A 27,276-nucleotide genomic window follows, 5' to 3' on the forward strand; every position below is an offset into this window, starting at 1 on the left:
CTGACAGTTGAGGCCGTCCTCACCAGGGAAATCATTTGTATAAACATGTGTTATGCTGACAAGCAATCTCTTGTGATTATATGAATGATGCCTGGCGCCTCTCTGAGGGGCAGATGTGACGTTATTCTGAAGCCACAAATCCTCTTAAAGGCCCGACTTGGATTGACAGTCCGGGTTTGCATTCAAAAAAACATCCGCAGTCATTATTCAAAAGAAAGATTGTTAGATAGTCATTAAATACGGCACGTGGTTGTTGATGGAAAGACTTTCTGCATACATTTGACATCGCTTGATTTTACTACTCTGCTGTTGGCCTGCAGTGGGCTGAGCTGAGCATCTGTTGAGGGAAATCTTTGACTTGTCAGCTGCATCAGCGCATCACAGTGAAATACCAGAGCCGCACTGTACAAGCCATGCACCATACTGAGTGTTTCAGAGGCCAACAGCTCCCGGTGGTGGTTTCAAACGTCACGCAAAAACCCCCAAACATGGGGAAAGCTTTCTCTGCACCGCAAATATTTTGAACATTTGTGTTCTGGGAATCTACTAAATTCGATTGTTTGGATTCCACAAAAAGGCTGACTAAGATTTGATCACTTCGCCCTTGAGCAAAAACCTTAGCTGGCAGAGATGCAGGCAGGTTAAACTGGCCAACTTCCAGTGTGAAAGAGCAAAGGATGAAACGTCTCTTGAGGAATTGCAGGTTAGATGCTCCCAAACATACCTGAAAATAAACATGGAAAGCACTTAGAGGATTACTGAAATTTTTGTAGTGAAGCCCACGGTTTTACTTTTTTTTTTATATATCTGAGAATTTTGTTCCTCTCTTTCAAGATTTAAGGATGTATTAGAAGTGAATCTGCAAAACGATGATGGAAACCGTTGCTGAGCAACAGAGTGACCTATAAACCAAGGAGGATAAAATAAATTTAAGGACCACGTCCAAGTCTGCGCTGCCCTTTAAGACCATAAAAAAGATCCCAAATTAATGTGTTTCTTGGAGGGTTCAGGGTGAGTAGCTGAATCTGAAAGGTCATGAGTAAATCATAATATGAGACAGCCTACCTTTCCTTTGACTAAGACTCGTGCGTATGTTGGCTGGATGTCCACATCAATCAGAGAGGTGTCCATGTGTCTGTGAAGGGAGGTATTTAAAATTACAGACTAAATAATAAAAGGACAGAGGAAACCTGCACTCTTCAAGGATCAGATACACACATAAATGTCATAATCAGAAATCATGACGTCTGCTTTGATAACACAAGCACAACGACGGCTGTTATGCGACTCCGGTTCTTGCCATCATTTTGAATTATAGTTGTGTATTGTGTATATGTAGTTCAACATAACTGTCAGCTGAGACTGAGTGCGTCCATTTCCTACCTGTACACCGAGAGGTCCAAGACGATTGTGTTGTTCTCCTCATTTTCAGTGACAGAGAACTCAAGCCTGTTAATGTGACACAGAAAGAAAAGCCGAGACATTAAAAACTGTAGATCTGCTAATACTGTTTCTACATGGTAATTGGCTGGAAAAAAAGATTGTCAGCGCTTACATCTACGGTAGACTATTCACTGAGTCAGCAGGAATCCAAACCACAGATGGACTCAACACTACAAACATGTACAAACTGTACAGGGACAAAAATCACACTGAACACAAAATGATGACAACACAACTAAAAAAACTTCAACGACACACAAAATGATCACTTAACCACAATTTAAATGACCAGTAAATGCTTTGATTCAGTCCATATTTTAAAAGATGGTCATTGAGTACAGATATTTAGTGTATCATGAAGCATGATTGTTTAATGAATGCCACAATAATTGAAAAACGCACTTGAATCTTTGACTGAACTTGCACCTGCATACAATACTATCTTTAAATTTAGACCTGTAATGTACAACTTCACGTCTGACACCTATTCATACGTCTACTATCCATCATTGAATTTATACAATTCAGGGACACGGGGTGTTCGATGCAGGATACACACTGGACAGACAGGCCTCTGCTTCATCAGAGGCTAAATCCAGGGGGACAAACTCACGTTCTGGTCTGTTGGAGGAAACTGAAGTACCTGGAGAGCCCCACACATGCACAAAGAGAATATGCAAACTCCATTCATAAGTAAACCTGGGTTTTGTTTTTTTCTTGAGAGGTAAATTCTAACCATTACAGCCCTTTGCACCTTTGCATTTGACAATGCAACTCAATTTTTTTTGTCCTTCTGCCAGTTAATTCATTCAGTGAACGCCTTTTCTTGTCACATAATCATCCGCCACATTACATATCGGTTAACATAATGGGATGTTTGAAGCAGCCATGGAAGGGAGTTCGAAATCAAACCGTACCAACATTACATTGTGACTGTTATCAGGCGGGTGGCAGTGACCCACACCATCCCGTCTCTCTGCTGGAGGAAGGTGATACATCACACATTCCGGACCCGACTGCGTCCTCAGCTCAGATTACAAATGAAATCAGTTGCGATTTAGGGCTTCGACCCCAGTGGCCTTGCTCTTGATATAAACCTCTAGTGAATGGAGCGAAACTGAGGAATGTCCACGGTTATCGGGTTGCTCCTGCCGCCATCGCCACCTTCACAAAACATGAAGGCAGGCGGGACAATTCAACACAAGAGATCAAAATCCAAGCAATATCCAAACACCATGAATAAAGCAATTGCACAGCACACAGTGTTTTCACCGGCCTTACAGTCGGAGGTAACGGAGGGTCTCAAAACTGAAATACGACAGTGATGAAAAACTGTGAAAGAAAACTAGAAAATTCATCTTTCTTCATTCCATTTTTTTTTTTTTTTTTGTAGTTGCTCTGATCGAGCAGAAACAATTCTGTTGCTTTCTGCTGCTGTTGAATGGATCAGGTAGAAACACTGTGTTACCAATGTGGTACAAAAAAGCTCCGTCATTAAATACTTCTATAGAAAATTTCTATTAATAAAAAGGCCTGTTCTGAACTCTGTGGATCAAAACAGACTCGGATATATAATGTTACATTCATCAGGCCTGTGGGCACTTCAAATATATTACTAAAGGACCCGAGAAACAAATGCATTTTGGATTAAAACCATAAAGCTGAAGAAAGACAGATATTGAGTTCCAGTCACAGTTCAATGTGGACAGCTGTAAATCCAGCCAGACTTTATATTTAAAAACTATAAAAACCACTCTCCTAAAACTACAGTCATAAGTTATAGTCAAACTTAAAACTTGGGTAACTTGCTGGTGATAATTGGATAAATTTTACATGAGATAATGAAGTGGAATGGAAGAAAAACAATACAATTGTTTTATTATATGGTGGAACTGAATTGTTTCACCTAAAGGGGGCTGCATGGTGGGTTAGTGGTTAATGCTCACACCCCAATATGAGAATGTTTTTAGATCAAGTCCAGTTTGGAGCTTTCTTGTGTGGAGTTTGCATGTTCTCCAGTTTCCTCCCATAATCTTAAAATGTGCATTTCTTTTGTAATAGGTGACTCTACATTAGGGTTAGGTGGCTAAAGGCTTTCAGAATCTTCCTGTGTGACCAAAGTTAACATGTTTGATTCAAACTGAATCGTGAACCATAAATCTAAGAAACAATATCCGTCCTTTGTACAGATCAAGGGAATTTCTTGTGATCGTAAATTCATTCATCTCTGCCATGAACAAATAGTCTAAAATCACTGAGGTGTAATGGGTTGTGCTGAAGAATGTAATTGAAAGAAATGTCTTTCTATTCATCCATTCAATTAAAGACCTGTTGTTTCTAAGCTCTTACTTTGGCTCATTGACGTTCAACACTCGTCCATCGGTGGTGATCAGCATCCTGGGGGCTTTCGGCTTCTTCTCCGTCTCCCTACAGAGAGTGAGAAATGCATTAGGAGTGAAGAAACAGTAGTACGAGTGTTATTGTCCAGAAGGTGGACTGACAGATGACAGCAGCAAAGTTATGAGGTCCAAGGGGTGAAGGAGAGAGCTACCTGTCTGCCAGGAACAGGCAGGAAGACAAAACAGCAATCATAGGATTTACTGCAGAACTAAAACATCTGCAGCAGAATTTGTACTTATTTTACAAAATGTAATGATTCACTCATAGTTATCATATAATAAAAACAGTGGGGGGAAATATGAATAAAGACCCAAATAGTTCCAGAGATTACAGGTATATTGGTTTTATTCTACACTTTGACAAAATTGAACACTCATAAACTCAAAGATGTAGTTCTTTATGTCCCATACCTCTCTGTAGACATGATCAAAATTATTTTGTTGTAACTGGCAACCACACACACAAAAAAAGTTCCACCTGAACTCCACAAAGGTTTACCACACCCGTGGAACCATCTGCTTCAAGAAGTCACTCCATTAGCTGTGTGGAGCAGTCCAGGACTCAAGCACAGGCAGGGAACTGTACACTTCACATCCATCCGTCTGTTGGACACACTGAGCAGCAGATGAGCATGTTGGCGGGTGAGCCGGGTAAGTGTTTAGCTCTCCGTGGAGGGTCGGCCATCACGACCTCCACAGCCGTACATCAGTGGAGAGGACGGGCATGACTGCACGCTCGAGCAGTCTTCAATCTGCTGAACTCAAGGATGTTAAGTTCGCGCTTTTATTCGAGAGGGGCTGCAGAGCGCTATAATGAATTAAGTGATGCTGCGGAGCCAAACAGGGAACCGACAGATTGACGCCATCCTGGTTCATAGCAACTGTTGCAGTAAACAGTGTTAGAATGGAATACTTTGGGAGGCAAGACTTCCACATCTTATCGGGTATTGTTTGTTTTTAAGCTGCGTTGGAAGGTGTACTTGAACCAAATGTTAAGATTACTAAGAACGTCTTTGAAATTATTACAAATATACACATCTAAAAATGACATACTCTTTTATACATGAAAATATCTATTTTCCCAGACACATGCTGCCTCCAGTTACAGTTGCTCTGCTGGCCAACAGATGCTGCTGAAGTCTGTCTTCAACATCAACATCGAAAACAATGTGAAGTCCACCTAAAAACCGAGACAGTTTAATTTTGGGGAATATGTATGTACTAATGTATACATTAAGCTGGTTGTTCCACAAATTGTAATTTTAAGACCAGGCTTAAATCTTTAATATTTGATCAAACTTAAAGTTAGAGGTGGCTCAGGTCATGCTGTAACATTTTGTAGTAACGCACCTACAGATTAAGGCAGATTGTTTCTCTCCACTTCTCACTTTCCATACACTCATGGGTTACCCTTGCATAGAGGGTATGGAAGTACGGTATGCATGTCACTCCAGTCGTCTGTGCTCTCTCCCCTCCTTCTCTGTTACACTCTGACAGTGTAACAGGAAGTTCATGATCTGTGTGCCCTACTATGCCTCCATCAAGTGTGCATTTTTTTGGATCAACAACTTATCTGATATCAATTTGTTTGTCATTTGAGTTTTTCCTTACAACTGGCACCTCTGCTAGGTCATGTGGGGTTTCCTTGTTTTTTTGTTTGTTTTTTTTCTCTGTAAAAGTGCTTTAACATACCGGTATACATTTTGTAATTGGTGTTATATAAATTAAACCGAATCGTACCAAGTAGTATCAATGTTCTCAAGGCTACTAGAGAAGCAGCTCTTTACCAACTCATGTTAGAATTCCCCTCAGCAGTTTAATGGAGCATGACCCTAAATGAGCTTGCTGGACTTTAACTGGAGATCATTTCTATCACAACACTTGGTTGATCATTATGTCATTTCCCTGATGTTGTTACAGAGAGGGTGAGAGAGAGGGCAAGTATCCACTTCAACAGAATCAAAAAGAATGAGCATCACACTGGAGTCACTGCTCCTCCTCCATATATTGTTGACTTGTCCACAGCTTGACTCTGCTGTAAAAAGTGGTTTGTTTGGGGTTTTTTTGTAAAATGGTGCAACGGAGCATCTATCAACTGGCTGAGTCAGGTAGTCATGAGATGTGACCGTCCCACTGCCGGTTGTGCGTAAACTTCAGAGCTGAGGACGATGCGTTGAGACAGCTTTAGATCAGCCACGAGCAGCGAGTACTCCATGCACCTTGAGATTTATCACCAAAGACTTGACACATAAACCTCTCAAAAAGAACATCACCTTCAACAAAACAGCTGGTGATGTATTATAGTGACAGAGGAAGACGCAAAAGATCACAGTTGGCAGCATCTGATAAAAACCAAAATAAAAATGGATTGGAGGTGAAGCAACAGTCACTCACAGCAAGGAAGCACAGAGGTAATGGCTAAAGTTGCTGTTTTGAATAATTTCTTCTCACACCACCATTCAGGCAACACGCACAGATAAAGTACCGATGACTCAGAAAAAGTGTTGAATGATTACGAACACAATATTATTAATTAAGTTTTCATTCAGGCTGGGACTAATGCGTTCCATTTATATAACCTACGTTACAATATTGCAGGCAGAAAAAACCTTGAAAGCTCTACCTGTCCACATTAACTACCTATGTCTCTTATGAACCACTTTTTTTCTCAACCTCAAAGTGTGTTCAGGTTCAGCTGCACTGGTTGCCTTTAGGACCTGCCATTTGTCTGAGGGTATCCTTCCTCTGAGAGGAGCAGAAGAGCGGTTAAATACAGAAGGATCTCCTGGCTGACCTTATCGCAGAATCCACCTCAGGAGCAGGAAATTCATCTTTCCTGACAATCCTGTGATGGGACGACTGCACACATCACGTCAGTGCACTCTGACAGCCACACGCAGGGGAGACGATAAAAACGGCAACACCATATCACCCCGATTTTCTGCTTGGACAGCTGCATGCAATGTTTTTGTAATGCGGATAAGGAAATGGACTGTCACCCATTGGTGCTTATTTAAGTAAGGCTTATACACTGGTGTAGCCTCACTCTTCATTTTTTTCCCCACCTCACTCTTTATGAACAGTGAGGGTTTCATTGAGCTTCTGAGATTTCACAGGAATTATTAAAACTTGAACAAGCACATGACCGGGAAGGAAGCATAAATGACATCAACTCTTGAGTATTTTTCTTTGAGTTATTTGATGGCAAAAGTAGATCTATATATCGAGTAACCTGAGGGCTGAAAGCTTAACATTCAGACCCTACTGCAGGGTTCATTCCCCAGTGAACTGGAGATTGGATGCCGGTATCACGGGGGTGCACCGTCAGAGTGCCCTTGGATACAGATGAATCGTGGACCGACCCTGAAGTCTCCACAGCGCTGGATTGACTACAAGAGCTTTTTGTGTATTTATTATCCTGCAGCTCTATGGCATGTCAGGTTTATTTTTTTAACCTTTAAACCCGGTTATAGGGATGTCCTCATAAGACTTGCATCGCAGTACAAAAAAAGTGTCAAGGAAGAAACATTACGCTCCTCTACCACAGATGGATGACAAGTAACTTTGGGGACTACAACTGCAAATGTAAAGTAATTAAATGGGCTTCATCAAAGAGGGGAATCCAACCTTCAACCAAGGGCACTGCAGAGATAAATACCTGCTCATCACTGTGAACCAGGCACAAGCTCCGCGGGGAATATCATGGCCAACACAGCAGCTTTACATGTTTTAAGCGACGAGGATGGGATATCGCTGCTCATGTCACGAGTAAAATTCACATGGACAATGTAGCACAGGAATGAGGTTTTCGCTTGCAAAAACCCATTTGAACGAATCAACAGAAAGTTTTCAGGCTGAACAATTGATTGTAGTGAAGCGAGTTGGCTCTGCTTTTGATTCATTGTCACTGAACTGAATGATGTTTAATGTGTTAAATCCTTTTTGATATTTCATTCAAGTGCACATCTGCTCTATATTTGCAGCTCTAACAGGATGAATAGTCGATTCATCGATCTTCTATGCTGCTTTACTAAACTCAGGGTCATGGGGCGCTCGAGCTAAAGTCGGGTTATATCCTGGACAAGTCAGCAGCCAATTTCACCAATGAACCAATTCACCAATGAACGTCAAACTGATGTCTTTGAACTGTGGGAGGAAACCACAGAATAAACAGAAAACCCATAGATGCACAGGGATAACATGGAAACTCCACATAGAAAGACTCCAAAGCCCTGACCTGAGACTTCTTGCGATGAAGTCAGAATGCGAACCACTAAACCACTATGAACAGTCTTTATGTGAAATATTGTTTATTAAACTAGTTTACATATTATGTACTGCATACAAAAGCTCAGTATTTTCTGATTGATAAGAAAACACCAAGCGTGAGATTTAAAAACAACCAATTTAATAATAAAGAATAATAATGAGTGTGTGGAGTCCACTGACCAAATGAAGCCCTGCAGCTGTCGACAGATATCACCGCAGTGACAAAGTGTGTTCAATGGAGAAAAGCCAAGCGGAGATGTCGATGTACACACACACTCAATTAACACCTTGGCATGGGAGTCACCTTAAGGGTGAGCACTAATTAGGGGAAAGGATGGTGGAAGAAATTAATTAGAATCACTGGCAACCCGCTGCAAAACACTGCAGTTCGATTGGTGTTCGAGTCACACCAGACCGGCATGTGATTAGATCAGGCCACAGCGTGTGGGAGAAGTCGCTGTCAAAATCTTGGGAGGTGATATTATACCTTTTTTTGTGGGTTTCTTGGTAACAAATGTGAGATTTTTAAACAGAGACCTTTGTGAAATATCCTTTCACTGCATTACACAGCAGAAGCTTCACCACAGCCTCCAGTTTATATGAGGAGCAGTTTGGGCCCCTTATAACGAAACTAATGCACAAACAGAAATTACCCTTCTCTTGGAGATTGCATGTTCTCCCTTTGGTGTTTCAGGCCAACCATCTGTTCATAATTTAATTCAGAGACTTGGTGTTCACAATGTGTGTCACATCAGTACTGTGCTATTTATGTTAAATATGAGTTAATGAGAAGGAGGTGCTTGATTTCACCAATCCAAGGCAAGGGAATACTATTTTATTTAGCAGGTTTACAGTCCACTGACATATATTGACGTGATGAATAGTCAATGTGATGATAGTATCCGTTCTATCCAGCAGACAGAGGATTATAACCGATTCCAACTGGACTATGTTGTCACCCAACGAATGTGGCTTCATATTTGCTCCTCACAGATTTTTGAGGAAAATGTTTGACTCTGCAGCTGCCAAATTACACTTTTTTTCTCAAACTTTCTGTGTTTCCTGATTGCTCATAAATGTACTGTGTTCACACACGCACAACGCTAATATTGAGCCTCCGAGGTGAAGCTCCAGTGAGCTGTCAGCTACCCTCAAAATAATTGGTGTCAATTTGGTGGCGAGTGCAAAGTTAGAAAGCATGACAGCTGAGAAACGAGGACGAGGCTGACAAAGAACTGGTGATGAAAAAGAAGAGGCACTTTAGGCTGTGGATGACGAATGCAATTCAGCAAACAGTGCTTTCCTATAACTGATTTCGACAATATAACCAACTTCTACTAATGCACCTTCAGAGGTCTCCCGAAGGCCTCCAATAATGAGCTAACATCCTCAACACTTACACCATCCGCCATCCTGTTGTGGCACCTTTATGAGAGATTACCTAATCAGTCAAGATTATAGGCTTTCTCATGCTGATTTATTAGTTGGAGACGAGATGTCAGAACAAATTTCCCTCTAACCCCTGAACCCACTCATCTCTCCTCCAGCTGAGGCCACCCGCATGTCCCAGCTGTAGAACAGAGTGTTCGCCTCAATGCTTCTCATTAACCTGAAGACACAACCTGGACCAACGCTCTGGTCTGCACTGCTAATTAATACACGGTTTGTGTCTGACTTTGATATTCAGCTTACAAATAAATAAATAGGAGAGTAAAGTCATCAATTGATTGTTTAATGTATTCTGCTGATGGTCCGATGTACATTTGTCAAAGATGTTTTAGCACCAACATAACTTACAAAGAAAAAGTAAAGTAAGTAAGTAAAACGTGTCTTTTTTGTTTTTTATTCATCCCATTTTTTTGTCACAGTAAAGTGGTGCTCACATTGTTAACAGTCTCTTTTTTGTATAATGCCAGATATAATGTTCAGGGGGCTCTCTCATTAATGATAATAATGATGAAATGTTGAGAATCTTTCATTGAGGTTGGACGCCAAATGTTTTTACTTAGAAAATACCTCCTTCCATCACCAATTAAAGGATACAGGTGTCCACAAACTTTTGATAGTGAACTGCCCACAAGTCACTTGGGTGGGTGATACTTGGTTTAATACTGACATCTAGAGGCTGAACTTGTGAATTGCACTGAAACGGACAGGCTAAAAAAAAGTGTAAACTTAAATTCTTCAGTTTTCATCTGTTCCATTTTCACCTGCATTTGGCTGCTCAGGCTATGGATGAATTTAATGATTCAGAGGCATATATTTATGTTAAAATATCCTGTGAATTAGGAGAAGCATTGCCATTCGTAGTCTTTTTATGTTTAGGGAACCAAACACCCCAGACACCTTTTTTTAAACAGACGGAGGCTTGCAGCACTTACTTGACTTTCCTGTTCTTCTTCTCCTGCAGGTGGCGGTGAGCCTCCAGACGAGACTCTGGGGTGAACAAACAGGGCTTGTGCCAGAACTCTTGTTCTCTCTGCTCCTCTACTGATTCATCATTCCTCTTGTTATCCTCCAGTTCCTCCTTCTTCTGAAGTGATGGACTACGGCAACATATAGCAGAAATAGTCAACAAAACTGAGCTTTCCTCACAATCTTCTGCCTGTTTCTTTTATTCACATTATAGCCTAAATGTCCCTGAACTTGATACAATTATGCCAAATTAATTCTGCCATTACTGTTTTCCTTTGCAACTACAAATACGTAGGTTATGTAAATAATAATAGCTTTACTATTATGGGCTAACAGTATAGAAGTCTTTAATCCAGATGAATGGTCCATAAATAAGTATCACAATTAGCTGTAAAATAAAAAAAATCTACAGATTTATGAATGATAAACAAATAGCAGTTCAAACAAATCTGATTGCCCAACAAAACCTTTGATCCCCTTTCTTCTCTTTTCTTCTATTTTTAATTAGTTTCATTCATATGACCTAGACACGTTGTAAAGTGATATTCATGAATACATTTCTCTGGTGTATATCAATACAAGGTGTTTCATTGAAATTGTATAAAACGAACTGGAATACATAAGAAATGTTGGCTCTGTCATGTAAATTCAAGGTTTGGATTTCAAAATGTTTCAATACAAAAATGTAAAAAAAAAAAAAATTAGGTAATCACTGACCTCCTGGAAACTTTTTGAGGTCACAGGAAGGAATCACTTAGGTACTCACGCTGTGTTGTTAATGTCAGTGTACCAGCGACCGTCAAAGCCAGGTTTCTTCCCGTTGTTTCCCTCCTCCTCTCCTGCTGCTTTCCTCTGCACCTCCTCCTTTTCTGCAGCTCTCCTCTGCACATATTCCCTCTCTTGCTCCCGAACTTGCCTCCTCACATCCTCCAGGGCCTGTAAAGATCGGATCCTCTCCGACCGGCTGATGTCCATCCCATCCAGTGTCTGAACACACACGCACGCACACACACACTTATCGAAACACACTTCAAAATATTTCAGTGAAATGTTGTTGTGTTTTATCACAACTCCTGAAAAAGAAAATTCGGTCTTATCAGATGGCTTTAGCATATACATTACACAAATTCAAACAGACCTTGAGCTGAGGCAGAGACGCCACCACATACTGCCTGTAACCCTCGAACTCACTGCATGGATTGCCCACCAGAAACAGCTCTCTGAGGTGGATGTTGTGCCTCAGAGACTCCACACTGCTCAGACGTCCCACGAAGTTCACTGTCAGATCCAACTTCTGGAGGCTCTCGCAGGCTGAAGGCAGAATGCAAGTGCCAATTTAGCGGTTTTCAGTCATGTGTCGTTTATGTTAACTTTAATCCAAATCGGTTGTAAATAACAATGCTTCAAAATAGGGATATAAACATTTGGACAATTCTTCTTCAAAGGCTGCAGCTGCTATTATAGTGATCAAAGATCATTATTATGATGGAGGCAGGTTGAGCCCACAAAATCCTCACTCTTCAAAAGTAGTGATAATGTGTATGACTTCAAACTTCTTCAAACATGGCACAATGTTTGGAGAATGGTAAATGACTGGGTGGTTAAGGAGTGAAACAGGCTGCAGTGGTCGAGTGGTCACTGGGATTAGGCGTGGTCTCATTTCCCAATCAGAACCTCCGTAAAGAAACATGAAGATTGCCTTTGTTTGGTCTTTCTGAATAAACTTTACATCAGGCAGTCTGTCGCTGTATTAAAGTAGCACAACAAAACAATTTGGCTGCCTCTGACTGAGACATTAGCTGAGCCAGGTAACAAATTGTCATCTCTCAGTGAATTCATCTGTAACATGCATCAAGTTAGATGTGGCTTTACAATAAACAAATTGCAAGGAAAAGAAGCTTCCAGTAAAACAAACCTTTTGCAAGCAGTTTATTGACCTTAGAGGTGTTTTCGGTTTAAGCTCACACCTACTGTCTCAATAAAGTATTATAGACATGGAGACAAAGGCGTATCACTAATAAATTCCATAGCAGTTGGGTTTATTTTTTCTATAAAGTTATTGTAACTGATTATTGGTTCCATGATGGCCTTAAATATTTGCGAAAGTGTGAAGATGACTGAAGAGGTCAGACAGTCATTTGAGGGGAAAGTAGAGAAGAGGTGGAAAAGAGTCTTGAGAGATGAAAGTCTGCACTGGAGAGATGAGGAATGAAGTTCATTCAAAACGAGAGAGAATAGTGTGAGTTTGAAAATGACAGGGAGGCCGGTGGCAGGCCGAATAGAGGTAATAATAGAAGATGAGTTCAAGTACCTGGAATTCATCGATTGTAATGGACCATTCAACACATGAGGTGAAGAAGGCAATGCAGGCAAGGTGGAGACGAGTGAAAGGGGGGGGGGGGGGTTTACAAGAGACCTGTAAGTGATGTATGATTTGGAGATTAAAGAACTGCTTGAAAGACAAGACGCTGAGGAGAGATAATGGATATCTATTGAATAAAGGGCGTTAGAGATGAAGCTGCCTGGGAGGAAAAGACTGATGGATGTAGTGAAGGAGGACATGGAAATAGATGGTGTGACAGCAGAGGATGTGATAAGCTGAGATGGAGGTAGATGATCATGTAAATCCCTAAAGGAGGTGGCACAAAGACAAAGAAGAGATCAAATGAAAGTATAAACTCGTGAAAATATTCCAATATACCTTCAAGATTTTCAATAACTTCAATGTTGTTTAAAGCCAGATTCAAATACTCCAGCTTCTTTAAGCGTCCAAGATTTTCTGAAATAAGAAGCAAATCACAGTTAACAAAAATGTGACTGAATTTTATAGTGATATATCTACTAATCACCGATGTCTACAACCAAAGCAATCCACAGCTCACCTATCTTGGGAATGAGGTTGTTTTGCAGGTAGAGGATCCGTAGGTCCGTGCACCACCTGTCGATGTGTTCGATCCTCTCAATGTCCTGCTGATGCAGCGAAACTTCCTCCAGGGAGAAGAGCTCACATTCGTTGTGCTCGGCACGGCCCCGAACCATGTCCTCAGTGACTGGATGCAAACAAGACAAAGAGATATTAACAATGCTTTTTTAGATGTAGTACATTTCAATGTTTTCGGCATTAAATCCACCCAGATTAAATGATGCCGAAAATTAATGGTTTCAAATAAAGTATTCCAAACAGTCTCAACGTTCCAATACTGTGCATTAGAGTCTTTGTTTCAAGTACAGAGCTACTATTTTTATTCCTAATGCAACTTAATATAGCAGCGAGCTGTAAATTAGCCTTTCAGACTTGGTGCGTTTTTTGTTTTTCTGTTTTGTTATTAATTATTATGCCCATTTTTAGCGGCAATGAAATACTGTATCTTCGATTCAGCTTGGCTATTCATTATTAATGCATTATTTGTTCAAACTCATTCATTTCAACTTCATGTTTATTTATATCTTATGTCACTTATTGATATTGATAATTAACCTTTTCTTTGCCATAAAGACATATCATTTAAATATTATATGTGCTTCAAATAGTGTTTTATCTGGTTTTAAGCATCACATTGTTATATGAATGTAATATTTCATTGTTTCGTCATCTGTTTTTGTTAATTTTCTCAGAATTTGGATAATCACTCCAGGTCCAGCTTTTAAAATGCCATTTTTAATTTTACTTTCCATTCCTTTGACCGTTGCTGATTTGTTTTAACTGCAGGATAATATATATAATATAGTAAGTATTTTGATTGATGAAAATGGTACAGGAAAATACATTGATCGATTGATTGATTGACTGATTGATTGATTGATTGACTGATTGATTGATTGATTGATTGATTGATTGATTGATTGATTGATTGATTGATTTACTATCATTGTAAAAAATAAAAAAATAAAAAATCTCACACTATTATGTTATTAGGTCTGAAAACGAGATTTTGTCATTTCCAAAGCTGAGCTGATATCATGATCAGAACAAACATGGCAGTCCGTCAAGTGCCCTATTTGTGCACACGTGTAATAAACGTGTGCAATACACGTGTGTGTGTGTGTGTGTGTGTGTGTGTGTGTGTGTGTGTGTGTGTGTGTGTGTGTGTGTGTGTGTGTGTGTGTGTGTGTGTGTGTGTGTGTGTGTGTTATCTTATTTGTGTTTTCATATCAAAGATCACTGTAGATTTGTTAAACTTCGAGAATACACCTTAACTCTGTGACTCTTACAAACTCCTCCACGTGGCTGCTTCGCGGAATAACAACAGAAACGACACAAACCTGCTTCAAATTTAAAAAATACAGAATAACGGGTGATTTCTGTGTCTGAAAACAGAATTAATATAATCAATATTCATTGTTTTCTTCTTTGTTTTGAACTTACTGTGCACCATCCTTCCTCTGTTGACGGCAGTTGCTATAGAAACCGCAGCGCTGTTGCGTTTGGTGTTGTCGGAAATCTTAAAATGAAAGAGGAAAGCGGTAAAAAAGAGAATGAAACCAAAAAAACAATGGTCGTCTTAAAGCACCTATTTCGATTTGAACCACCCATTCCTTTCCCATCGACCACAGGAATTTCAAGAATAACAAACTGGTGTTTGCTTCTTCAAAATCTCAGTAATATACGCACACTTTTGCCAAAATATAGGCGTTCACAACGGACTAAATACGCTCCAATAATAATGACAGACGTTTTAGTTTTTGGATAAACATTATGGGGAAAACTATAAATTGATTGTTTTGTTCTTCTCAAAATGCTGCTCATTTTCATCTTATTTCCCGCACCGACGTTATTTAAACATTTAACCTTTCATAAATTACAGAAAACCTGCACATGACTGAGTGTCGCTTTTGTCACTTTTTCCACCACAACAATAGGAAAGACAAATATGGGCTCATGCTAAAGTTGAATCTTAAGTCTGTTGTTTAACAGTGCATAACCGTCCAAACCTTATTTGAACTTCTAACTGCCTCATGTGAACAATAACATGGACAAAAGTACAGATATTTACTTACCATAAATTAAAAGCAAAACAGCATATAGTTTACGTGAATAATACAAACATTTGCATAACAATGCACAGTTGTTTACAGACACAAAAGCGCATCCACTGAGGCTTTTCTCGGAGCGACTGCAACCTGCAGCTCTTAATACATGTGACTCTATAGCCGCTCTATCGTGGCTCTATGAAGTGTTCACAAAATATAATGTTGTAACAACCAAGAATGGAATAATTTTGCAATTTTCAATGTAGTCAACCCAAGAACATAACAACGTACCAATCGTGTAAAGCATGTTTTATCTATTCTTATAATGACATTATGTCTACAATGCACTGTTATTACATGATTTAAGTAATACATACATATTAGCGGCTCCCGAGGCCTACTCAATGCCAAAAACACAAATAGTAAATAATGAAACTGAATGTAGTATAAAATAGAAAAAGTAGTATCAGTTAGTCACAATGTATGACAGGCTATGACAGAGACTTCTTCACCCTATGTGCTTTGCTTTTTCAACTAAATTAAATTAGATCGATTAAATCGTTTTGTCGTTAGTCGAATTTGCTGCTGACACACTGAAGCTGAGAAAACTATATTATTAGCAACCTTTATTTTGACAGTATTGGCGCGGAAGTTGGTCTGGACACGCTGAAGCCGGGAGATACGCGTATTTAATGGGGTGTTTTATTTTGATAGTGCTGAAGCGGAAGTTGCTGCGGACACGCTGAAGCTGAGCGAAACCAATACACTCCAAACAACGACGTTCCGCCGCGGCAGCGTCCACCGCCTCGCCCAGCCGGTAAACACAGCAGTCGTCCGGTCTGCAGCGTCTCCTCTCCGGGAAACGTCGCCCCCGCGACTGAATCCACGTTTCGGCGGCTGTTTGCTGCTCGTCGTCGGGCCGAGATGACGACTTACAAGGCGTTTCATTCCCAGCTGACGTCCATCATGGAGGCGCTGGCGAAAGCCGCGGTGGCGGAGATATGCGAGCTGGTGGACGACAGCTACGCGGTGCTGCAGCTGGAGATCAGCCGCAGCCACAAGGAGAACGAGGCGCTGAGGAGGAAGCTGGAGCTCATCGAGTCCATCATCGCCCGGGGTAACCGCGGACACGCCGAGATGTTGGACTACGGCGGCCCGGTGGAGGGGGAGGGCGGCGGGGACCTGGTGGATTTCGCCATCGGTGAGTTTGTTCGGCCTGCTTTTGTATTGTTTTCTAAACAAATGCCTCCTCTGGCTGTTCAACCAGCCTGTTGTGCCTGACGTGTTGGTGGTGGCAGGATGTAGGAGAACCGACCGCCCCAGTGATCTGATACCTGCTTCTGTCTGAGCTGAGGAAGTTCAGTCCTGATTCTCTCTGAAACTCCACACTTCACCTCCTATTAACCTAAACACAGTGTGACCTCGGCCTCCTGCTGTCTGGTTGCACCTCACAGAGGTATAAACATCTCAACCTCCCATTGTTTGGAGCCAAGGTTTTCCCCTCTTACAACTCTATTATTGCCTTTATCGAAACATCCAGGCTCAACCACCAACACCATTGACCTTGATTTTGTCAGTATCAAGAAAAGAAAAAACTCTTGATCAAACGTGTGAACGGGCAGGAGTTGTCTGACTTACTCTTACGCCTCTTCCCCTCTCCATCCTCCCAGAGCACGCCTTGCCCGCTGGACTGTGCCACAAGCAGCTGAAAGTGTCCAACCTCAGAAGATGTGGGCTGCACTCCGGATCAGATTTGAGCCCAGAAGCAACAGAGGGGGTGAGACCATAACTGCACGGCAACTCAAGTCAGACTTTCCTGTAGTATACAATGTGGAAGATAATTTGACCTCACTGTGATGAAATATTTTAGACCAAAATGATCTGCATCAGTAAAGTTTACACATGATAAAGACACTAGTTGCTCTGTATTTTCGAGATGAATTGAAGAAGTAGATGAACTCAATATGTCAAACAGTATGACACATTATACATTTTTAATCGTAAGCATGATGTCGGAGAAAACAACTGTGTAATTTGAATTTGAACTTAAGTTGTAGTTATATATATTTTTTTCTATGTTTAAAGGCAATAAATAGTGCTCTGGGTCTGTATTCATAATTCAGGACAATTCACACCCTGGACACGCTCAGATTGAACTGCTGCCGTCGGGCAGGCGATGAAGAGCATTAAAAACGAGATTCGACCAGATTCAAGAACCGTTTTTATCCAACAGCAATCACCACACTCGACACTGAAAAACACATTTGACGGGTAATATGTTTTACAAGAAATCGGTGCAATGACACATTAATAGAATACGTGGTTCAATGTTGATTTGTGTTTTTCCTATGTTTTGCTCAGGGCTTTTAGTGGATTTTATAGAGCGTTTAGTGGATTTTATGGATGACCGCTTTAAATTTTGTTGTACTTGTTTTAATGACTATAAAGATATCGTATTCTATTTATTTATTAATTCTGCTAGATCAGCTTATCTTTGCACCCTTCACTCTTGAGAATCCAGCAGCAAAGAGTTGCACAAAAAGAGTGCGCAATGCAAGAATAATGCTTTATTATTATTTCATATAACCTTCAGGGGTTGCCTCCACTTAATAAATAAAATAGCAGTTGTTCATTTCTTTGTCTTTTGTTCTCAGGATTCCTCTGCAGCGCCAGCAGAAGAACAGCAGTCTGACCAAGACATTGTTTTGATAAAGGAGGAAACCACAAAAGAGGAGGTGACGGACAACCTCGCCACAGATGAGCTACTTCTGAATGACAATGGTATGAGTCAACAAGTTCAAATTGTTTTTCATATACATAGTTGCCACAATTCAAGTTTAAATAAGAACGAGGCTAGATTTTGAAAGGAGAGGAAGGTGGACATACTTTTTAAATTCAACAGTGCCAATTGAGCGACTCTTGGGATATTTACATTGAAGATTTTAGTTGAGCCATTCTGACATAGTCATTCACTCTTACTATAGGATTAAAAAAGGATTTGAGTTATCAAAGAGTGACTTTTAGTTTTTCTCTCGGAATTCAAGTATGAAGACTCTGATCCTTTATCACTAGTTAATCTGTGACTTGGCACATTAGATGGACCGTATTTTTCTTCCTGAGTACATTATGTTTTCACTTTTCAATATTAAGAACCTCGGCGGTTTGTGTTTGATATTAAAAGACATCATTGAATATTGAACACCAGAGGAAATTCGATCTACCTTATTTGATTTTCTATGTTGAGCTCTTGTTCTGTGCTGTTGTATAACATCTGAGCTCGACTTTCCACTGCTCCATAAGAGACTTGATGTGTTTCTCCTCAGGGACAGAGATGCTGCCGTCACAGGCGGACGACAGCGACGAGGGGCCCTCGGGCGTCAGGCTTTCCGCTTCAGCCGCAGACGTGCGGCCATGGGACCAGAACAGCAGTGAACTGTCAGAGCATCTCGAGCATCAGGAGTCCCACAGCATGCCCAGTTCTCCTGCAGGACCTGCAGGGGCCACTGACAGCAACTCCACCGACGTCACGTTTGATTTGGCTGCAGAGTCGGACGGCCACGCTCCGTCTGCAGCCCAGACTGCCAAGCCGTTCCTGCTCAGGTCCGGAGACAGTCCGGCGTCGCTGCCTGGGACTTCCGAGCTGAAACGGGGCATTTCGCTGATCAGCTCCCGCCACTATGACGCAGAGCTGGATTTGTGTTCTTCGTGGAGCAGCCAGGGTCTGTCGAGCATGGTTCATCATCGGTCATACTTGAAACCGGACCACCGACCGTCACTTATGGACAAGGCCTCCGACTTGAACGCAGCCAGTTTTCCTTTGGCCTTATCCCTCAGCGGTTCCAGACTTGATCCTCTCGACCTCAACAGGTACTGCAGGGATCGACGCTTCGTCTGCAGCTACTGTGGAAAATGCTTCACTTCCTCCCGAAGCCTGGAGACACACGTCCGCGTTCACACGGGCGAGCGGCCGTACAGCTGCGCCCAGTGTGGGAAACGCTTCACTCAGTCAGGCCACCTGAAGACTCACCAGAGTGTCCACACCGGAGAGCGGCCGTTCGCCTGTGAGCACTGCGGGAAAAGATTCGCCGGGAAACAGAACCTGAGGATACACCAACAGAAGCACCACATGGCCGAGCAGGCGGCGCTTCCTGTTCAACTGTAACATATGACGAGTACAAACACTGTGTGCAGATAAGCTGAAACTGATTCTGAGCTTGAATCGGTGGACCAAAACCTCACCGCTTTTACTGAACTGATCTCTCATGAAGAGTTACTGTAACATAAAACTGATCAGTAGTTCTGAGCGTCGTAGCTCTGTCGGGCCTTATTCATTTTTAACTCCTGTTATGAACTGCCTTGGTGCAAAAAGAAAAGAAATGGTCCCCGGACCTGATCTGAATCAATTCTTACCTCAACAAGAACGTCGGCCATTTTTAGGTCCACTTCAATACTTTGGGATTGCCTAGTATATTTAGTTTGTAGCAAGCCAACATTTGCAAGAAGCATGTGGCTTTTCATTGATTGCTGTATATCTGAAAATAAACGTGTGCAATGCTGGATGAACACTTTGACTTGGGTTGATGCTGGACTGGGATTTTATATGCAGATGTGTTTAATGTGGTTGTAGAATAACAACACTGTGTTTCAGGTGACGTTTGCTGTTAATCATAGAGGCAGGTGAGCTGTTTCATAAATGTTGACATGAAGGAATGACTGTTTATTACTTGTAAATATTTTAAAAGTTTACACCAACTGTCTGAATTTAAGAAGTTTAACTTATTTTTTTTTGTTCTTTGTGTACCATAGTCTTTTTATGCTAAAGAAATGATTACCATGATGGCTACCATTGAGTTAAGAAAATGAATATTTCACAATAAGATTACTTTGATCAAACGTTACATTATTAACAGCGTCAAAACAACAGGTCATTCCAAGTTTCTAACTTAAATAATTCAAGCTATACTTGGTAGTTACCCAGGGACACATCTACACTCACATTTCATATAACCCTATTCGATGACCAAAACCCAAGTTTGATAGTTACAAATTAGAAATAAATCAAAATAGAAAGATAAAACAAGATCAAATTGACTCGTAACAAAAAGCCCATATGTGGACGAGTTAGTCACAAGTTGAATTATCATTTATAACAAAACTTAATGATGAATTTTCTAAAAGTAACAATCAACTGATCAAAATAAACCTTTTCAATAAGATCAGTGAAACAAATATACATTATAAATTAGAACAGTACAGAGCCCCAGACATGATTTCTGATATAAAACTTAAAATTGTGGCCACAAATTAGTATTTTGAAGGAACGAAACAATTTGTGAACATGAAATACTAATTTGAGACCATTAAATATTTCAAGCCACTAGATATTTTGGGGGCTTTAAAATACAAATTTGAGGCCACAAGATATCAAATGTTGGCCACAAAATTAACATGAGGCCCCAAAAATGTTTAATTTGTGGCTTTAAACTACTAAAGTAAGACCACAAAATATTGATTTTAAGTAGTAATAGGTAATTATTAAAGTAATTATTATGTAAAATTCACTTCAATGGTTTTCCAACTGTAAAAACGTGGGAATGACGCCCCAGAAGGGAAGTCTGTTATGTCTCTCCCTCACTTGTTTCAATTTCTAAAAGGTGTGTGCTCTGAAGAATATTCTACTTTACCAATGATCATAATCGTATACTCTTAAACGTCTATGCAATTCGAGGCCTAAAAAGAATAGCGTGCCATTTTTCAAAACTCTGAAGTAGTCTGCCCAGGACATCAGAACAAACGCCAAGCGACTTTGAGTGTTTGTAAAAGTGCTATACAAATAAAATACATGATTATTATTCAGTAATAAATGCTGAAGCCACGGGAAGCGCTGAATTTGCACAGATGTATGTATATGATTGACGATAACTCAAACAACAATGAGCAATGGGCAAACAACAATTCTTCACATCATATTTTCAAACATGAACTAATGAGACATCTTTTCTAGTTGGCAATAAGGTGTCATTTTTCAAATTGACCAATTGTGAAAAGGACCAACCCATTGATGGGGCAGACCTACGCCCAGGAAGAAAAACTGATCCCTGTATGAGTTCACTCAGTGTCCAGCGCTGCTCATTGCATTTGGCTGTCAAATAAATGACAAAATGTTTCTTGCTGTCTTGAGACTTTGTTAGACAACCAAGTACAGATCAACAGACTGGGAAAAACCAGCGAGCCCAAGGCTGGGTTCCAACAGCTCCATCCAGCGAATCACAAATCAAACCCTATAGAGTGTCATCGGGGGTTTAGCCAATCCCAATCGAGGGAGGCCCTCCCTTTGACTCTCCCACAACTAGGCAACTCTATTCTTGTACATGGCACCACAAGGACTTCCTCCCCTTCCTAAAATAGGCATGTGTGGGTGGAGACGGTCCAGCTCTCACAGACACAACAGATTCTCAATGCAGCTCATATGATCCAATATTCAAATGGATGAAAATCAAGAAAAAGCTTGATTTGGGGCAATAACCTTTGGATACAAAGTTTCTGGACCAACGAGACCCATGGGAAAGTGTTGAAGAGCTTAATAATATGACCCCTTTAATATTAAGTAGATTAAAAAAAAAAAAAAAATGCTTTAGGAGATTGTGTGAATCTAATCTAATATAATCAGAAAAAGAAGACGATAACAATAAAGAGATTCGTGTTTTGAATTACAGAATAAGGTTAGATTAAAATCACATTCAGAAGGTAAACATTACAAACAAAGCTGTCAGAGCGGAAGTGACGTCAGTTGGGGGGGCAGGAAGCAGTGCGTCGTCTTTGGGGTTGGAGACGCTTCAAAGAAGACGTCTGTGGTACGCTGAGAAGTCTGAACGGCTCCAGTCAGCCTCCATCTCCTCCTCCGTCCAATCAGAGTCCGTGCGGACGCGCTTCGATCCCGTCCCGGTGTCCCGGCTGTCTGCAAGCGGCGGGATGTCGGTGCTGCTGAGCAGCGCGGCGCTGCACGAGCAGCTATCCATCATCATGGGCGCGCTCACCAAGGCGGTCGTGGTGGAGATCTGCGAGCTGGTGGACGAAGGCTACGCGGCGCTGCAGCGCGAGATCAGCCGCAGCCACAAGGAGAACGACGACCTGCGGAAGAAGCTCCACCTCATCGAGTCCATCGTGGTCCGGGGTAGCGGCGGCGGCGGGCCGGTACAGGCTGCGGAGGCGCAGGGCGATACGGCTGCGGGAGATGCTATGCCCCCGCAAACACCGCGGCAGCAGCGGGACGGGGACGGATCAGAAGCCGCAGGCGCTGCTCCGTCCGCCGGGAGGGACGGGAGACACGCCGCGGTGGTGCCGCAAGAGGTAAACAAATGAGCCAAAGCCTACTTTACTACTAATTACTCTCGATAGTTTAGAGAAGGTTGCTGCAAACTTGCAGCAACATATTCTATAATGATATATTGCTGAATTTTAAACTCTTAGCTAACAGTATGTGTATTGTAACTGTATTTCCTCATTACAAGGGTATGATTTTGTTATGATAAAGGCCGTTGTATAATGAACATTTTTTTTATTATACTCAACTAATTTTAAAACTAATGAAATGACAGCTTCAACTGAACTAACTGTGGACATAACTTTTCATAACATATTCTACATTTATCCCAGAGATTATCTGAGAGAGGAGATACATAATATGGCTGCAATGTTACAGAAATAATAAACCTGATAAATTAGTGAGCTCAAGTCTTGCTTGAATTTCAGTCTTGCTTAATTTAAAATTTAAAGATGGAATATGAGATGATTTTACTAACGTTAATTAAAACTATGCAGCTGTATTAATATAGAAGTGAATGTGGCTCAAAAATCACTTTGAAATGTATTAACATATTAAACTGCATTTTCCGTTATTATAAATAATAATACATCACCCAAACTGTATTTTCATTTTCTTATACGAGGCTGCTTTTTCTGTGACTTAATGGAAATAAAAAATAAAATGATTAAGATTTAATATTCAAAAGACACTAGTGACTGAAATTCATTCTGAAATGTCAAATTTGAAAATTAAAATTAATTTGCATAAATACCTTTTCATTTCAAGGTTATAGCTGCATAGTTTGACTCATAAATAAATTAAAAAATCATCCAAACATTATTTTCATTTTCTTCCACAAGAAGCTTATTCTGTGACTTAATTAAAATGAAAAACAAAATGATGATTAAGATTAAATTTTCAAAAGTCACTCTAGCACATTCATTTTGAAATGTCAAATTTGAAAATTAAAATGCATTTGCAAAAGTGCTTTTTTCATTTCAAGGATCTGGCTGTATTATCTGACTCATAAAAGATGCAAGACCAAGTACTGACCCAATTCTTAGGCCATTTCTCAAGTGCATTTTAATTTTCAAATTTAACATTTCAAAATGAATTTTGGTCACTATTTGCTGGGGCATTTTTTGTTAATTAAAACTTAAACGTCATTTTCTTTTCCATTTTAATTAAGTCACAGAATAAGCAACCTTTTTATTTACGAGCAAAAAAAAGCAATTTAATCTGAAAATGAAACAGTATTTCTGTTAATACATTTCAAATTGATTTTTGAGCCACATTGGTGTCCATACATTAAGGCATTGCCTTGTGATTAATTATATAAGGCTGAGATAATCTGTGGAAGCCAGATAATTTTGTTTGGACACAGATGGATTTTGTACTATTAATTGTATATTTCCCTACTGGAATATCAGGCTGATTAAAATTATTGCTTGGGAAAAAAATTATCTCCCAATCTGTGGTTGATTATCTTGATGTGCAGAGGCCTGCTGCAATAGAATCATTTCTTTTTCTATCCCTGGGCTCTGAACTGTTTGCTGGTGTTAATTATCTTGTTATTCTAGGAAAGCAAAATAACCTTTTAAAGATAATGTTATCATTTACTGTAGACTACGGGCTTTTCATGAAAGCATTGGTGTGTTTTGATGTTTTGTGATCACCATAAATACTTAAGCTCGCTGTTCAAAGTTAATGTAATCACAACCTTCCCTGGATATTCCTTGCTCAGTTATTCTTCCATTAAAACCTCATTTAATATTTGAAGACCAGTCGGCCAATGAGGACTGTATCTTAATTAGTTTACATATTATTGGTTGTGTGTGAGATGGAAGTCTTAATTAGATTAGCGATGGATGTCTTCATTAGAAGAAACCATTCGGGTTGTTTACTTGTCGATTCCAAATCCACAGCACCTTATGGTAAATATTCACAGAGCACCATTCAGACATTAGACAGTTCAGTGTTTTATAGAGAACGACATTAAAGCTTTACAAAGAATTGAGAGAAATACATTAAAGTAAGCATTTAGGAAAGTTAATCTTAAGGTATTTAGAGTATTAAATACTTTATAACCTCTTACATTGTCTGTCACACTCTCAACCATTTCATTGGATCAAATTTACTTTCCCATATTGGTGTTTGGCATCACGATTCTTATCAGAGAACGCCACACGTCACGCTGTTCCAGGTACCCTTCGCAAACAACGGACTGGCTCCACGCATCCAACATAGAAATAATACATATATTGTTTATTCAAATAAGTCCTGATTTAAAAGAAGTTTGTGTGTCAGCAGTTGCCAGGTGTTCAGAGACTTTGTTCCACAGGTGAAGAGCATAGGAACTAAAAGCTGCTTCACCTTGGTTTTCTTCTGACACTGGGAAAACGTAGTAAACATCTTCCCAAGGACCTCGGGCATCTCAAAGTGTCATATTCTACCTGTAAAACTATTTCGGCTTGTGCTAGCTGATACATTTTTGGGTTTTATTGCTGATTTTGTGTCATTCACAGCTTCCAGATGTGGTGCTAATCAAAGATGAAGACTCTGACAGCAATGACACTTTTGACGAAGGTGAGAAGAAATTACTTTGGTGTGGTCATTGATCAAACATTTCCAAACAGTCCTGAGGAATTTTCTATGAAAAACTAACTTGTTACCGAATGAATAAACCGATTGTTTTCTGGCGATCAAATGTCGATTTTGTTCCAGAAAATTGTCTAAAGCCCAACAATTCACTTAAGTTGATTAGATTTTAGAGGACAGAGGTGTCCGTGACCTATATTTGTCCCAAATGTAAAAATCTTAAAACCTTTTGAGGAAATCTCTTCCAGTTTGTCAGAAGTGTTCACTTCCACTAAATGAGGAACGAGATCAGATTTGTCTATTTTTGTCTCAGTTTTCTTCAAAAGGGCAACGACTGAGTGAACTAGATTAAATTCAGCAGTCAAAAGTCCTTTCAACATCATATTTTCTTTTTTTTTTTTTAAATAATAGGGCCACAGTCATTAATCATGAAGACTGTAGAGGTGGGATGTTACTATGCATTGTCAGTGGTGGTTAATTGGAGCAAGTAGTTGGAGTTGGAGTTTTTCTCTGTGCGTTTCTTAATCTCTATTTGTCTCGGCTCATTTAAAAGGTTCCAAGAAACCTTCCGATGGAGGGTCAGCTGGATCCAGAGAGGTCACCCCACCGTTTCCAAACAACTGGCTCAAGAGGATGATCTGGCCAGAAAAGGAGGACGCTGAGAGGAAGCCATCTCCCGACAATCCCAAAATTCCGAAAGTGCCTGTCGGGATTCAGAAGAAGACTGTGTCTGTGTACTCCCTGGACTCCCCTCGCAGCGAGCCCAGCTGCTCTGGGCAGCTCGGTGGGGATGTGGAGGTGGACGCCGGGGAGTCCGGGTGTTCCTATTCCTCCCAGATGGACTCGGACGTCCACGTGGTCGAGGAGTGCTCTCTCATTCCTTCAGGTTCTAGCAGACAGGTATATTTTGGCAGTAGTGCTTTGATGGAGTCTCCCTCCAGCAGAGCGGAACTGGACCTCAGTGTGGACCAATCGTGGGCCAAACAGTCCAAAGGTCCAATGGCTTTTGCACAATTTCACCAAAGCGAAAACGTGGAAGGCGAATCGTTTGGGGTGAAACTGATCAGCGTGTCGGGCTCGACGTCCACAGACTGCCAGCTGTCAGAAGGCAGCAACTCGGCGTTCGAGTACGAAGACGGCGAAATGATGAACTACGCCATGTATGGCGACCAGTCCGGCCCGTCCCAGCCCGGCGCCAGGAGGAAGCGGTTCATATGCTCCCTCTGCAACAAGACGTACGCCACGGCGCAGAACCTGGACGTTCACATGCGCCTCCACACGGGCGAGAGGCCGTTCAGCTGCAACCAGTGCGGCAAAAAGTTCACGCAGTCGGCTCACCTGAAGTCTCACCTCAGCGTTCACTCCGGAGAGCGGCCGTACTGCTGCTCCGTCTGCTGCAAGAGCTTCATCGTCAAATACAGCCTCAAGTTACACATGAAGAAGTGTCACGCAAACATTTGAGACAACATTTTAAAACACTCTGTAGATATACAAAGTTCACTGATAACTATGGCAAAGTCCAGTCAAAGACGTGTAGTTTTTTTTTTTTATGTGTTAGATTTGGTTTGTTCAATAACTTCCTAAAATGTTTTGATTTAAATAGATTTAGAGCGGGTGAAATTAATATTGAACACATCCCGATTTTTCCTCAGTGGATATCGGATAACCAACAATTGTGCTGTTAAACTTCAATTACTTAAATACTATTTTCTTGTGTCACCTCAAATTATTGTACTGTAGTTTTACAATCTATTGTTTGAATTCTTCGCACATGCAGATTGCATTGGTTATTGCAAACTGATGGAAGTACCAATAGCGCTGAGAAAATGACTGACGTGTTCCATGTATTTTACTTGCAGTATGTTGTGGACAGAT

At 40.7% G+C, this 27,276-nt stretch overlaps 3 protein-coding genes across 3 annotated transcripts in view; 2 read left to right on the forward strand and 1 right to left on the reverse strand.

The window, feature by feature from the left end:
* Window positions 1-15,071, reverse strand: part of dnaaf11 (dynein axonemal assembly factor 11) — a gene marked incomplete at both ends in the record, with an annotated part of 29,321 nt that extends 14,250 nt beyond the window's left edge. The window contains 10 exons of the mRNA XM_080503025.1: window positions 1,066-1,135; window positions 1,384-1,449; window positions 3,793-3,870; window positions 10,493-10,657; window positions 11,293-11,513; window positions 11,665-11,837; window positions 13,228-13,305; window positions 13,409-13,576; window positions 14,893-14,968; window positions 15,057-15,071. Coding sequence (XP_080359151.1) covers window positions 1,066-1,135; window positions 1,384-1,449; window positions 3,793-3,870; window positions 10,493-10,657; window positions 11,293-11,513; window positions 11,665-11,837; window positions 13,228-13,305; window positions 13,409-13,576; window positions 14,893-14,968; window positions 15,057-15,071 — 1,110 coding nt within the window. The remainder of the gene's footprint in view (window positions 1-1,065; window positions 1,136-1,383; window positions 1,450-3,792; window positions 3,871-10,492; window positions 10,658-11,292; window positions 11,514-11,664; window positions 11,838-13,227; window positions 13,306-13,408; window positions 13,577-14,892; window positions 14,969-15,056) is intronic.
* Window positions 15,072-16,279: 1,208 nt separating this feature from the next.
* LOC308135511 (uncharacterized protein) lies at window positions 16,280-19,977 on the forward strand. The gene is made up of 4 exons (XM_080503539.1): window positions 16,280-16,698; window positions 17,168-17,274; window positions 18,152-18,278; window positions 18,821-19,977. Exons 1-4 carry the CDS (start codon window positions 16,422-16,424, stop codon window positions 19,657-19,659), a joined length of 1,350 nt encoding a protein of 449 aa, XP_080359665.1. The 5' UTR covers window positions 16,280-16,421; the 3' UTR covers window positions 19,660-19,977.
* Window positions 19,978-22,469: 2,492 nt separating this feature from the next.
* On the forward strand, window positions 22,470-27,207 carry LOC308135151 (uncharacterized protein; the record flags this gene model as incomplete). The annotated part of the gene is made up of 3 exons (XM_080503026.1): window positions 22,470-22,847; window positions 25,329-25,389; window positions 25,955-27,207. The coding sequence occupies 3 exons, from the start codon at window positions 22,470-22,472 to the stop codon at window positions 26,860-26,862; spliced, it is 1,347 nt and encodes a 448-aa protein (XP_080359152.1). The 3' UTR covers window positions 26,863-27,207.
* Window positions 27,208-27,276: the final 69 nt, after the last annotated feature.

This window comes from Blennius ocellaris (genome assembly GCF_963422515.1).
Source record: "Blennius ocellaris genome assembly, chromosome: 10".
Taxonomy (NCBI): Eukaryota; Metazoa; Chordata; class Actinopteri; order Blenniiformes; family Blenniidae; genus Blennius; species Blennius ocellaris.